This window comes from Equus asinus, chromosome 18 (assembly GCF_041296235.1).
Source record: "Equus asinus isolate D_3611 breed Donkey chromosome 18, EquAss-T2T_v2, whole genome shotgun sequence".
Taxonomy (NCBI): domain Eukaryota; kingdom Metazoa; phylum Chordata; class Mammalia; order Perissodactyla; family Equidae; genus Equus; species Equus asinus.
In genome coordinates this window covers 32,170,595-32,182,995 of record NC_091807.1, presented here as the reverse complement: position 1 = coordinate 32,182,995, position 12,401 = coordinate 32,170,595, and the positions used below count along the sequence as shown (strand labels likewise).

Below are 12,401 nucleotides of genomic sequence, written 5' to 3'. Positions count from 1 at the left end.
CTCAGTCTCTGCCTGCCTTTGGTCTCTCTCTGGTGTCTTCAGTAAAGGAGGTTTATATTTTGTCCAGAGTTTATGGTTATTACCTGTGATACACTTTGTCTGACAGGAGCTACTTGGCCATTACTAAAAGCAGAAAATCCAGACAGGTAGAATGCAAAGTTGGGAGCAACCTCTCAATTCAGGACCACTAGGTAAGTTGACCACAACTGGGCTAACTAGTCACAATGGCTCATCTGGTCTACGATTCCTTCTCTAGAGCTCAGACTACCAGATACACTATAGCCTGTGTGCAATCCTTTCAACACAACTGATGGAACAGAAACAACTAGCTTCCTAACTGGATCCCCCTATCATGTAACTTCCCTGCCTAAGAATTCTTCCAAGGATCCTTATTTGCCTGTAGAAGAAAATTCAAACTTCTTAGCAGGGCTTATAGCATCATATGAGACTTGAAATCTGAACATTCTGCCTCCTCTATAGTCATTTTCTTTTTTTTTTTTGTTATGCTGGGAGTACTAAGTTTATTAGAAAACAGGCAACATGATAACAGGAGTTAGACTGGGGTCTTGAGAGGACGGGGTATTCTTCATCAGTAGTTGTCTGAAAAGGTGTCTTCAGTGCCTACTTGAGCTAGTTTGAAGAGATGAGGAATGGGCTTCTCAAGAAAATGCATGTTGTTCTGCCCAGAATCGCTGAGTGACATCAGTATGGACTAGGTCATCTACTGGGGGACCCTTAGTGATGATGCCCTGCTCAGCAGCGGGAGGTCCTGCAGACGGTGCAGCAGGGGGCTGGCTGCCAGGAGTGGGGGCGGCAGCAGGGGGACTGCACAGAGATGGGCTGGCAGCAGGTGGAGGCCCAGCAGCAAGGCCGGCAGACCACGGCCATGCAGGACGTGGGGCAGCAGCTGATAGAGCAGCAGCAGCCCTCCTGCAGGGAGCAGGGGTCACAGCAGCTGGGGCGGCGGCAGGGCTTGCAGATGGAGCGCGTGTAGTGGGGATCGCAGGTCACGGGGCGGCAAACGGTGGTCTGGCAGGACACGGGGCGGCAGCAGGAGGGGTAGCCACGGAAACAGGGCTGGCAGCAGCCTCCCCCAAGACTCAGGGAGGAGAAGGCAGAGCCACAGCAGGAGGCTGTCATGGTGGTGTCTGGGGCTGGGCTGGCTTGGGCTGGTGAGAAGAGTTGAGTGTTCTCAGGTGTGAATGTCTTCCTCCTGCTCTGGGCCCTTTACATGCCCCGGCCAGGTGCTGATGGCCCCAGGACGCAGGATCATTTCCTTGTGTTTGTTTATTCTTTTTGAAATAGCATTGGCAGATTAGTAAGTTCTCTAGACACTGTTTTTGAGGTGCTCAGATACTCATAAAAGACTCTGTTTTCCTAATTTAATAGAAACTCATTCTATTTTGATATTTATGTTTCAAATAAGAACTTAATGACCCTAACCTCGAAGCCTCCAATTATCTTTATGGTTCGGTGATGCTTTTGCCAGTTGATGTCTTGATAGCACAGAGTGGCTGTCATTCTCTTTGGGTTGCTTAGAGTGGAAGTGAATTCCCCAAGGTGGGAGTGTCCTTTTTCGCTGCTGAGCCTCCTGGGACAAACGAGGTCAGAACAATACTACAAGGGTATTTCAAAAGTCACGGTTTGTCAGTCAAAGAAGAATTTTCCAGTCCACTTTTTGGAGCTACAGGAATGCATCTTGGTAGGCCTCTACCGTCAATGTTTGGGGTTTTTTTCCCAATTTTTTTATTTTGGTAAATTTACTATCTTAAGCATTTTTGTGTGCACAGTTTGGTGGCATTAAACACATTCATATTGTTGTGCAACCATCAGCACCATCCATCTCCAGAACTCTTTCGTCTTGCAAAACTGAAACTCTGTCCCCATCAAACAGTAACTCTCCATGACCCCCTTTCTCCAATCCCTGGCAACCACCATTGTACTTTTAAAAAATTGTCTCCCCTTTCCCCCACACCCTTACCTACAGGAACCACTATTCTCTGAGTTCGGCTGTTTTTTTGGCTTTGGTACATGCTCATTGATTTCCACAGTCGTATCTTTCCAAACCAAGGTGAATTTCATTATTTATAATCTTCATGATAGCCAGCATCACTGACTTCTGACTATGCTCCAAGCATTATGCTAAAAGAAATAAATGTATTAATTTATTCTTCATAATAATCTTCCAAGGTAGGTATTATTAGATTCCTCATTTTACACATAATGAACCAGATAAGTAACTTGCCTAAGCTCCTACACTTAGTAATGTTGGAGCCGATACTGAGTCTAAAAACTTTTGCGGGAATAATATTTGTAAGCCTGATAAGTTGAAGAATGGAATTGTGGGTTCTACATTCCCTGTCATTAAGTAATGTCTGTTTTATTTAGGAATTTTAACAGTGAATTTAATTTTAAAATAGTGATTTTATTTATTTCATTACTGAGATGGCTATAGGCATTTTTTCACTCTTTTCCTGAGTCCACTCCCACCACGCACACTGTGCTCTAAGGACGATCACATCTTGCTGATCCATGAAAGTCACCTGCATTTTTAGACCTCCATGTACTTGCAATTAACATCATCTTAGCCTGCATCATTTTTCTCTTTAGCTATTTGATATTACATTTTATAATGATTTGTTGCTAGTGCTGTCGAGTCAATTCAGACTCCTTGTGACCCTGTGGACAGCAGAGTGGAACCTGCTTGGTCTTTTCGCACCATCCTCTCACCTTCCAGCGCTATATCAGACAATACTCTGCTACTATTCATGGGGTTTTCATGGCCAATTTTTTCAGAAGTGGGTGGCCAGGTTCTTCTTCCTAGGCTGTCGTAGTCTAGAAGCTCTGCTGAAACCTGTCCACCATGGGTGACCCTGCTGGTATTTGAAATACCAGTGGCATAGCTTTCAGTGTCACAGCAACATGTAGTGCCACAGTATGGTGAGAGCGCTGGATCTTAACCACTAGACCACCAGGGCTGGTTTTTATAATTATATGATAGACTTATAATATATTATAATATCTACTTGGTATTATAGTACAGATCTTTGTTTTATTTATTACGTTTCTTTAATTATGTGTCTTGCACATTGGAATGTAGGCGTCATGAAGTCAGAGACTTGATTGGGTTCAAAATGGCATCTCCACTATTCAGAATAGTGCCTGGCCCATAACAGCCACTTCAATAAATACCTGTTGGGTGAAAATTGCTCTTGTTGGCTAGAATTCCCTCTCACTCACTCCCCAAGTCAGACTGGAAAAGGCATTCTGAGAACCCAGCTCCATTGTCATCTTCCCTTTGGAATTTCCTCTCAACATCCCCTTATTCATAGAGAATGAATTACTAAGTCTTCATCCATTTTTTTATAGAACCCATCTTCCTTATTTCTCTTATTTCCTATTTCTCTGCCTGTTTCTGTGTTTACCACTGCACCATGGCATTAAGGCAAGATTACTCATGAGTTGACTTGTGATTTCATCCACTGTACATACCACCACACAAGTCTTAGTTCCCTTTAGAGTGTCTGTCCTTCTGGCTTGGCTCCCTATTTGGAGAAAAGTCCCTTTGTTCCCATCAAGCCCATAGATAAGGTCTAAGATGGACCTGATTATACCAAATTCTGCATATATCACTCTTATAATTGAGTGATTTTTTTGACATCTTGGGAAAACTGATACTACTAGTTCATTAATTATCCTAACAGTCTTAGATATAAATTGAGAAATTACAGGAAAAACTGCTAGTTGCTTTTAAGACCTCAAATCAAAGCATTCTTTCGGATTTATTATTCTTTAATATTTGCAAGCCTCCTCAGGATTAAAACTTCAGGCTTGTTTTTTTCTCATGTTAGATTGGTGGTAGGATCTCAATGAAAGACTTTAAGACTAATTAAGCAGACTCGCTCATTCAGTAATAAGCATTATCCTAGCATTTGGGGAACAAGCTCTCTTCAACTCACATCTACAGTGAATTAGAGGGAATAATGTAGCAAGAGGTAAATTAACTCAAAGCACTAATGGTCATGGAATAACATTTCTATACTTATCATTCAGGAAAAATATGTACAAGTGCTGAAATTGTGTTGAAAAATCTATAAGTCTCTAATTACATTATCATCATAAAAGAAGATAAAAATTAACCTGTCTGTAGTCTCCTCTGAAATCTTCTTTCAAGAAATGAAAATAACAGGCTATGGGGAACTGTCAAAATGAAAGAACTCTGTTTACCCTAGTAATCTATTTTCTACCTCTTGGTAAGCCCCAGAGACCTGGATTGCTGTTTGTTCACTGCTCACAAAATGATAGATAAATGTTCCCAAGAGAACAAGTGCATGATCGCCTCCTCGGTGTCTCTGGTAAATTAAGAGTTTTTAAACATGTATACGTGTGCTTGTACGTACAGTTGTGCGCATTCAAGTCACGGACTTCCCCTGAAGTGAAACACTGAGGTCATGTGAGCATATTTCAGCCTTTAACCTGAACCCTTCGGCTGCATGCCGAGCTATGACACATACTCCATGTTTGTAAAGTCAATTTCATTTCAGTTGTTAGTATCAGTTACCATCATTCCAGATTTAAAGCCGCCAGCCCAGATCCTTTCTCGGAGCTCCTGCAGCCTCTCGTAGCTGTACCAAGCCTTTGGCATCTCCGTGCACACTCCCTCATATTGCTCCTGGACCATCTATTTGAACAGGCCTTTTCTCTAAATTTTATTACAAATTCTTGAATCCAGGGATCATGTCTGATATTTCTCAGAATCCTTGTTAATGTCTAGTCCAGAAGCCTGTTCTAACAAGTGCTCCAAAAAAGTTGTTGATTGATTCAGAATGGATTTTCAATTTTATGAAAAATATTTTTAGAATAAAGGAAAGAGTCACTCTTGCCTTTGGAAAATAAGATGGATATGTTTTTTAAAAAAAAGTGGATATCTTTAAAAAAATGTGGTGACATCTTAAGGGCTGCAAATTTCTACATTAGCACGTAATTTCAATATCAAATCCCAACCCAACTTCAAGGGAAAAATAATAAGAGAAAAAATGGAGAGAATATGACAACCTGGATTTAGTCTTTCCACTTATTCAAAATTCGTTTCCACCATAATCAACGGAAAAAAACAGAGTTGTCAGTCTTCTTTGAGTGGAGGCATGTGTGTTTTCTCTCTTTCCCTCTCCTCCCCTTTCCCTCCCATATTCCTCTTCTGAAACTGAGTCAGACCAGGCCATATTTCCAGTTAGGAGTCGGCACTGGAGCCAAGCAGCTGTTCAGAAACGTCCAAGTGGACAGCAAATGGCGCTGATGGAGTTAACGGCACTGACTCACTGGGGACATTCACAGCAGGTCAGCTGAAACCATGCCTTGCTGTAAAGAGAATTTAGTCTCACTGGGCAAGCGCCCAAGAAGAGAGCCAAGGCTGATAACAGCGTACTGCCTCTTAGTAGCCACTGGTTGCTTTGCTGTTCTCAGTTTTCAAGATTTTTTTCAAGTTGGATTTTTTTCTAACGCAATCATCAACAGTGATGGGAAGAACAGGCTGAGCAGCTGTTGACTGTTTGAAATAACAGAGGGGAGGTTTGGTCTCTGGAAATGCGCAACACGAGTTGCCTTGCAAGCTTTGATGACGACTTTCACATATAAAATTATGGGGCAGAAGCAGGAAGTTGAGTACTCTTGATGCCAGTAAGTCTAGCTTGGCAAATGTCAGATTTTGGGGGATTTCAGAGAGATTTCATTCATCCAGGAATACGCCTACAAAATATAATGGTATTTTTAAACTTATTCAACTAAGCAACAATAAAACAAATTGAAATCATCCAAACCAAAAACATATAAGAAATAGAGCATATTCATATTTTGTGAACTGATACCACTTTTTCCTTAACATAGAAAAGAATGTATAAAAATATGATGAAAGCTGTCGTGTGTTTTTGTGTCATAAAATATGATAGGAAAGACTAATAAAGACATTTTTGGAGAAAAAACATAATGACCTTAAACAACACAACCTTGACACAAGACCTATTTTTATTTTTGTGTTTTCTTCAAATTATTATTTTTTATTTATTTCATTTATTTATTTATTCATTTTGCTAAGGAAGATTGGCCCTGAGCTAACTTCTGTTGCCAATCTTCCTCTTTTTTTTTTGCTTGAAGAAGATTGGCCCTGAGCTAACATCTGTGCCAATCTTCTATCTTGTTTGTGGGATGCCACCACAGCATGGCTTGATGAGTAGTGTGTAGGTCTGCACCGGGGATCTGAACCCGAGAACCCCAGGCTGTTGAAGTGAAGCACGTGAACTTAACCATGACACCACCAGGCCGGCCCCTCAAATTATTTTCGTAAAATGTTTTTAAGGCAAATATCTTAGATTTGTTCCATACTGGGAGAAATTTCAACAAACAAGAAAGAATAATTACTGATATTGGTGGTCATTGGACTTAAACTTCACTCTCCCAAAATTTTGGCATTAGGTCATGGTTTCTATGTTTAGACGAGATCTTGTTTCCATCACACTTATTTGGTAGAAAAATCTGATTTAGTGATTTGTGTTCACTATAATCAAATTCCTTTTGTGATTTGACCCAAAAGCCAATTCTGATAGTTTCAGACGAGGCTGAAGACAGAATAAAAAATGAATTAACTTCCTTTCTCAAAAAGAAAATCTTTGCATTAAGTAGACCTTGGTAAATTAAATGACTATCAACCAGTAGAGTTTGCGAGGTACTCTAGTGCATTAAACAATTCTAAAGTGCATAATTTTATATGCATTAAACAATTTTTTCGACTCTGCTCCTTTGAGAGCATACATTCTAAGTTCAGAGGAGAATAGTTGTGCTGTCCGTGTTTTTATAGAGAACTGTGTCAGAAGGAGTTTCTCAAGGGTGGGGATTGTGTTGGTGTTGCTTGCCCACCGTCTGCCTCATGGGTAGATGCTTAAGAAATATTGGTTGAATTAATTAATTTTGACCACAGGAACTGGAGGGATGACAAGGACTGTCATCTTTTCTTGGCAGAAGAACAGATTAGTCATTAGGATCAAGTAGAAGAGAAAACGGGATTTAGCATGATTTAAATCAAGATTACCGACGCCATTAGGAGGCAAGGCTGTGGGGGGAGCTGGGGAAACAGGAGACAGTTGTTTGAATAAGTTTGTATCAGCCTGGGCTGAACTCGTTTCTTCACACAGCATCAAAGGCCGACCGAAAATTCCACAACTGGAAAAATGAAACTGAAACAGGGCCGCAGAGTACTAGCGGAGTAAAGAGAGAGGGATGAGAGGAGGCGCAGGGATGGGAGCAGATGGGTTTCGAGATTCCTCACTTTGTTTCTGTTGTTCTGCCCTCCTGTTATTATTCCTCATCTTGGTGTCTTTTCGCATCTCTCCTTCCTTTTCATCTAAAATGGGACTGCCAAAGAAAAGTGACTGGTCGAATGTAAGCAACCCTGCAGCAATCTTGTGAGCATGCATACTCTCTCTCCTTTGATCCTGCTGATTTTTTCTGCCTATTTCTGACTGTTAACCTGATCATATAATGATCATGATAGTTAAATGGAGAATGGCTTTCCTTTTTGCAGCTGGGAAAGAATTGCTCCGTATATATGGAGATATATTTCTCATCTTTTAAACAATCAGTTCTACTTCTCATATATAAAATATAAGTATTATATATATGTAAACATATGATATATATACATATGATTTACTTGATAAATATATATATATATATGTGGACAGAGAGAAATAGAAATGATTTTTTAAAAGATAAGAAAACAAACTGGTGAAATTTTTATTTTATGACTAGTTTGTGTATAATTTAACTTTTTCTTCAGGCATATTTTTAATTGCTACTATTTGATATGTCCCTTTTAAGATATTCTAATTTGGGGTTAATAATTTAATATCAAATGATATCTGTTTTAATTCTGCTAAGTACAAATCACACTATACTATTCATCGTGGTGGAATAGGCATTGCCTAGGTCTTTTTGATGTTATCAGACTGTAGAGAAATCCAAGTTCTACACTAATGTGTAGAAAGGTATATCTCTCAATAGATAGATAGATAGATAAATAGATAGATAGATAAATAGATGATATAGACAGAGAGATAGAGAGATGATAGATAGATAGCCAGATAGATACATGATAGATAGATAGATAGATATACACACACATACACAAGCACACACACAAATACTAAAAGCACAAAAAAATGACCTCACTGTAGGAGATATTTATTATAGGATGTCAGTATGTTTATATTGTTTAGAAAACTGAAATTGGAGTCCTGTAGCTCCTTTTGTTTTGTTTTAATACCTTATTTTCACATAAAATGAGACCAGAATCTCCTACATGAAAAAAAGCTTGGTATTTGTCACGTCCCTTCCAGCATCTGAACTCCTTTCCCCATTGCACTTCCTGTGTTTGGTAATGCAAACAAGCAGAACATTGTGTCATCCTGCTGGCGACACCCCTTACGAAAGGCAGGGAGTATCGAAAGCTGGGACTGGAGCTAATGAGACTTATTAACAAAAGTAAAAGAAATGTTTTGGTACCACTCCCTGATCTGGAGGGCCTGCTAATCTCGAGGTATGAGGTAATTCAGACTCCACGGCCCACAGCTCCCTCCCAGGCCTCTGCTGTTTCAAGAATGCCCTGCACTTGGTGTCACATCTTGTCTCATATGCAATTAGAGTATTAACCTATTTGTGAACTGATTTGTGAGATGTTTGGAAGATGCTGAAAGAATTCTTTTGGGAGCAAGAAGCCAGTGAAATTATACAACTTGTAAACTGAAAAAGGGAGACAATGTAATCTCATTTCAAGTCATTGTTTCTGAAACTGTCCTTATTCCCAAAATGTGGCCTTGTGGCTTTAATGCGTATTCTCAAGACCTCAAAATGAGTTTGGAGGGAAGAGGTCAAAGAGGTTCGACCAAGGCTTAAGACAATGTGGAGTGTCATTTGTGGGTGTACGCAGGATACCTTCCATTTTCAGTCTGGACGAGGTCATTCCAGCTTTCGTGGTTAGCTTCAGCATCTAGAGGCATCACTTACACCGAATCCCAGCTCATCTTTCCACACTGTGCCTCAGTGGTACCATGACAGTATCAAATATGAGGTTCTGACTGCCTTTGTGAAATGCTCCTACTGTTTTGTCTTATAAGGCAAAAAGTTAATTTTTTATAAAGACAATCTGATCTATTTTTATTCTTATGATTTTAACCAGGCATGTTTGGAGTTAGAGCCTGCCCAAATGCCTGACCTTAATGCTAGTAAAAATTATCAAAGTTTGAATGGCTCAAATCCGGACATCCATAGGGTTTGGACACCCACACTGAGAATTCTGTGATGCAGGACAAACCAGTGGGCACAGCTGGGCAGGGGTTGTTGCCTTAAAATTTACTCCATCAGTGGGACTCATAAAATTAAATTGTAATGGAGATCAGGGCTCAACCTGGTTAGACCGTTCAAGTCAACACTGCTTAAACCAGAGAAGATAAACCAGCAGTTGACACTCTGGCATGAGTCTCCAGCTGTCTGTATTTAAATCCTGGCTTCATTTTCTAAGTGGAGGTCCTGGGGTTTTGGTTGTTAAACTGGACAACTAGGGGCATCAGAATCGCCTGAGGGTCTTATTAAAACAAGAACTGTTGGGCCCCATCCCCGGAGTGTCCAATTCTGCAGGGCTGGGGTGGGGCTCAATGCTTTGCATTTCTGCTAAGTTCCCAAGCAACCCAGTGACCACACTTTGAGAACCACCAACCTAGGGCAACGAACTTAATCTTTTTGTTGTCGAGTTTTCTTCTCTGTTACACAGGAATAAAAATAACACCCACATCCCAGAGCAGTTTTGAAGTTAAATAAAGTAATATAGGGAAAGTCTTAGAATCCTAGGCAGCTCGTTGTGTCAATTAAGCATTAGCCATTGTCACTGATAACAGTGATGGGAAATTCTGTCCTTCAGACTGTTTTATGTTTATAGACATAAGCTAGCTTTACTTTGGAAAAACCCATATCAAACATATTATTGAATAAAACTATTCAACAGCACTGAATGTGTAGATTTAGGAAAAAGCACTGTGCCTTTTGGGTTTTTAATAAAAACTCTTGGCTACTATAAAACCTCTTGAGGAACCAGAGACCCTTTGAAAGCTATGGAAATACACCTGGGATTGCGATAAACCTTCTCCCACAAAGATGCTCACACACACACGTACATGAACTTGTGTTTACTCCGTGGCCACTTTAGACATCCAGGTGAAGGATACTGGTATAGCAGCTGCCTAAGTCAGAGGGCAGTGGGCCCTGCAAGAAGCAGTCAGCTGTGCTTTTCTTCATTTTTATCATTTAAATTGTGCAAATGATTTCCATTCGCTCTGATGACTTATCTCCAAGTAGAGTAGAACGAAGAAGAACCATCTTCCGGAGTCAACCACGCTGTATCTCAGGGCCAGCTGGGGGCCATTTAGACAGCTGCTAGGACCTTTGGCAAGCCACCATCTCTCTTGGAGGCTTAGATTCTTTAACTAAATGAAAGGACTACAGTAGATAATGTTTAATCCACGTCTAGAATGAATGGTGGCAATTATCTTAGAAGATAAACACATACGTGGCCTTAACGACAGGGTCTTCTTTCTCACCCATTTTCCGTAATGAGCTTCTCTCACATCACTGCTGAATTATCATATGCCCTTTTCCTATTACTGAACTCGTATGAATTCAGATTCTATAAACTCACTGTGCTCTCTTTTCTCTAGGTCACCTAATATGTTAATTTTGATGCTTTGTCATTTCTACCTGAGCCAGTTGGGGACACTTCATCTTCCTTCTCACCTGGATCATCAGCATATTCTAGTTCATCTCCAGGCCTTTGCACGTGCTATTCCCGCACCTGGAACACTCTTTCTTTCCTACTTTGCCCCCTTTCTAGCAGACCTCTCCCTCCCACAGCAACCCTCTCTGGACTTCCCAATCTGGCTTTGCGTTCTCTTCCAGATTACAGCTTAGATTCTCTCCTCTGAGAAGCCAGGTTTGGGCTAGTGCTCTCTACCCCAAGCAACCCCACAGCACTCAAACCCTTTGTTGCGTTCCGATTGAGGTATTGACTTCCACATGAACTTGCATCTTAGTTCTGTTACTTACTGACTGTATGGCCTTGAGCCAGTTTCTTTGCTGAACCCCAAATTCTTCATCCAAGGAATGAGGATCATAAATAGCTACCTGTTAGGGTGCTATGAGGGTTAAATAAGAAAATGCACAACACCTGGTTCAATGGTTGTAAATGATGGCTTCTATCACGACCAATACATCATCAGTCTTTCTTAAATGTAAGATATCTAAAGCAAATTTTTGGAAAGCCATGGATCATAGTTAAATTATCGTTGAAGCCTTGGACATGATGTTGATCAAAAAGAGAGCTCCATATGCTTTTTGTCAGTAGTTCTCAAGTCTCTCATGTTTCAAAATTACCTAGCAGGTTAAATCCCACCCTCTCCACCAAATTATGAGTTAGTCAACGTGCCTGGCTAGCCAACTATCAAGGCATCACCTTTGATATCTACAAAGGCACCCAGATGATTCTAATGAGCAGGAAAATTGGGAGCCACTGCCGCGGGTGACTGCAAGCAGGTAACACAGAGGCCATCCTTTGATGGAAGCCCGATTTGCATCTTGGAAAGATGCAATCCCCTTTATTCAGAAGTGGACCATGGTGGTATTTCAAGAAAATTTGGGATGTGGGGGTGAGAACAAACTGCAATCTTTACATACACTCTTATTCATGTACACAACTGGGACTTCCACCTCATAAAATATGGGAAAGATTAACTTGATCTGAAACTTTTAATGGCAAGCATTTCTAAGTGGCCATCTCAGTCATAAAAGTGTAGCCAAGGTGAAGCTGAATACACATATGGAGAGAAATTACCTACTCCTCATACTCATGTAGCCAGAAGATTTGAGTGATTGGGCAAGGTTGGTTTATAGTTTCCATTCAGTGTTGAAAATTGTCAACCCAGCACAATGACTTTTTGTTTCGGCATGATTGATGCTGAACTAGTGTTTCTGGGCATAATCACCCAACAGGTTTAGCTACATCTTAAGCATGGCTCTAGTTCTTAATAACAAAGCCGAGGCCTCAACCTGGTGGAGAATTATGTCTTCTTGTTGGTTATGGCGTGTTGTAGCTATATCAACGTAGTTAAATATGTTTTTTTCGCCTGTGGTACGTGACTTAATATTGGAACTTAATCTGTCAAAAGACAAATCCAGTGAATTTGGCAGCAGTATTAAGGTTTGGGGCAACATCAGAGGCCTGGGATGGTTATCACATTTATATAAAATAATTCATAGTGTCCAGAGCTAATAGGTGACAAATACTTGTCATAAGTCAGACATCATTC

The 12,401-nt window shown here is 40.5% G+C and overlaps 1 protein-coding gene across 1 annotated transcript; it reads right to left on the bottom strand.

Moving 5' to 3' along the window:
• Positions 1-753: 753 nt before the first annotated feature.
• On the bottom strand, positions 754-2,138 carry LOC106832848 (keratin-associated protein 2-1-like). The gene has a single exon (XM_070488662.1). The coding sequence runs from the start codon at positions 1,138-1,140 to the stop codon at positions 754-756; it is 387 nt and encodes a 128-aa protein (XP_070344763.1). The 5' UTR covers positions 1,141-2,138.
• Between the last annotated feature and the right edge of the window lie 10,263 nt (positions 2,139-12,401).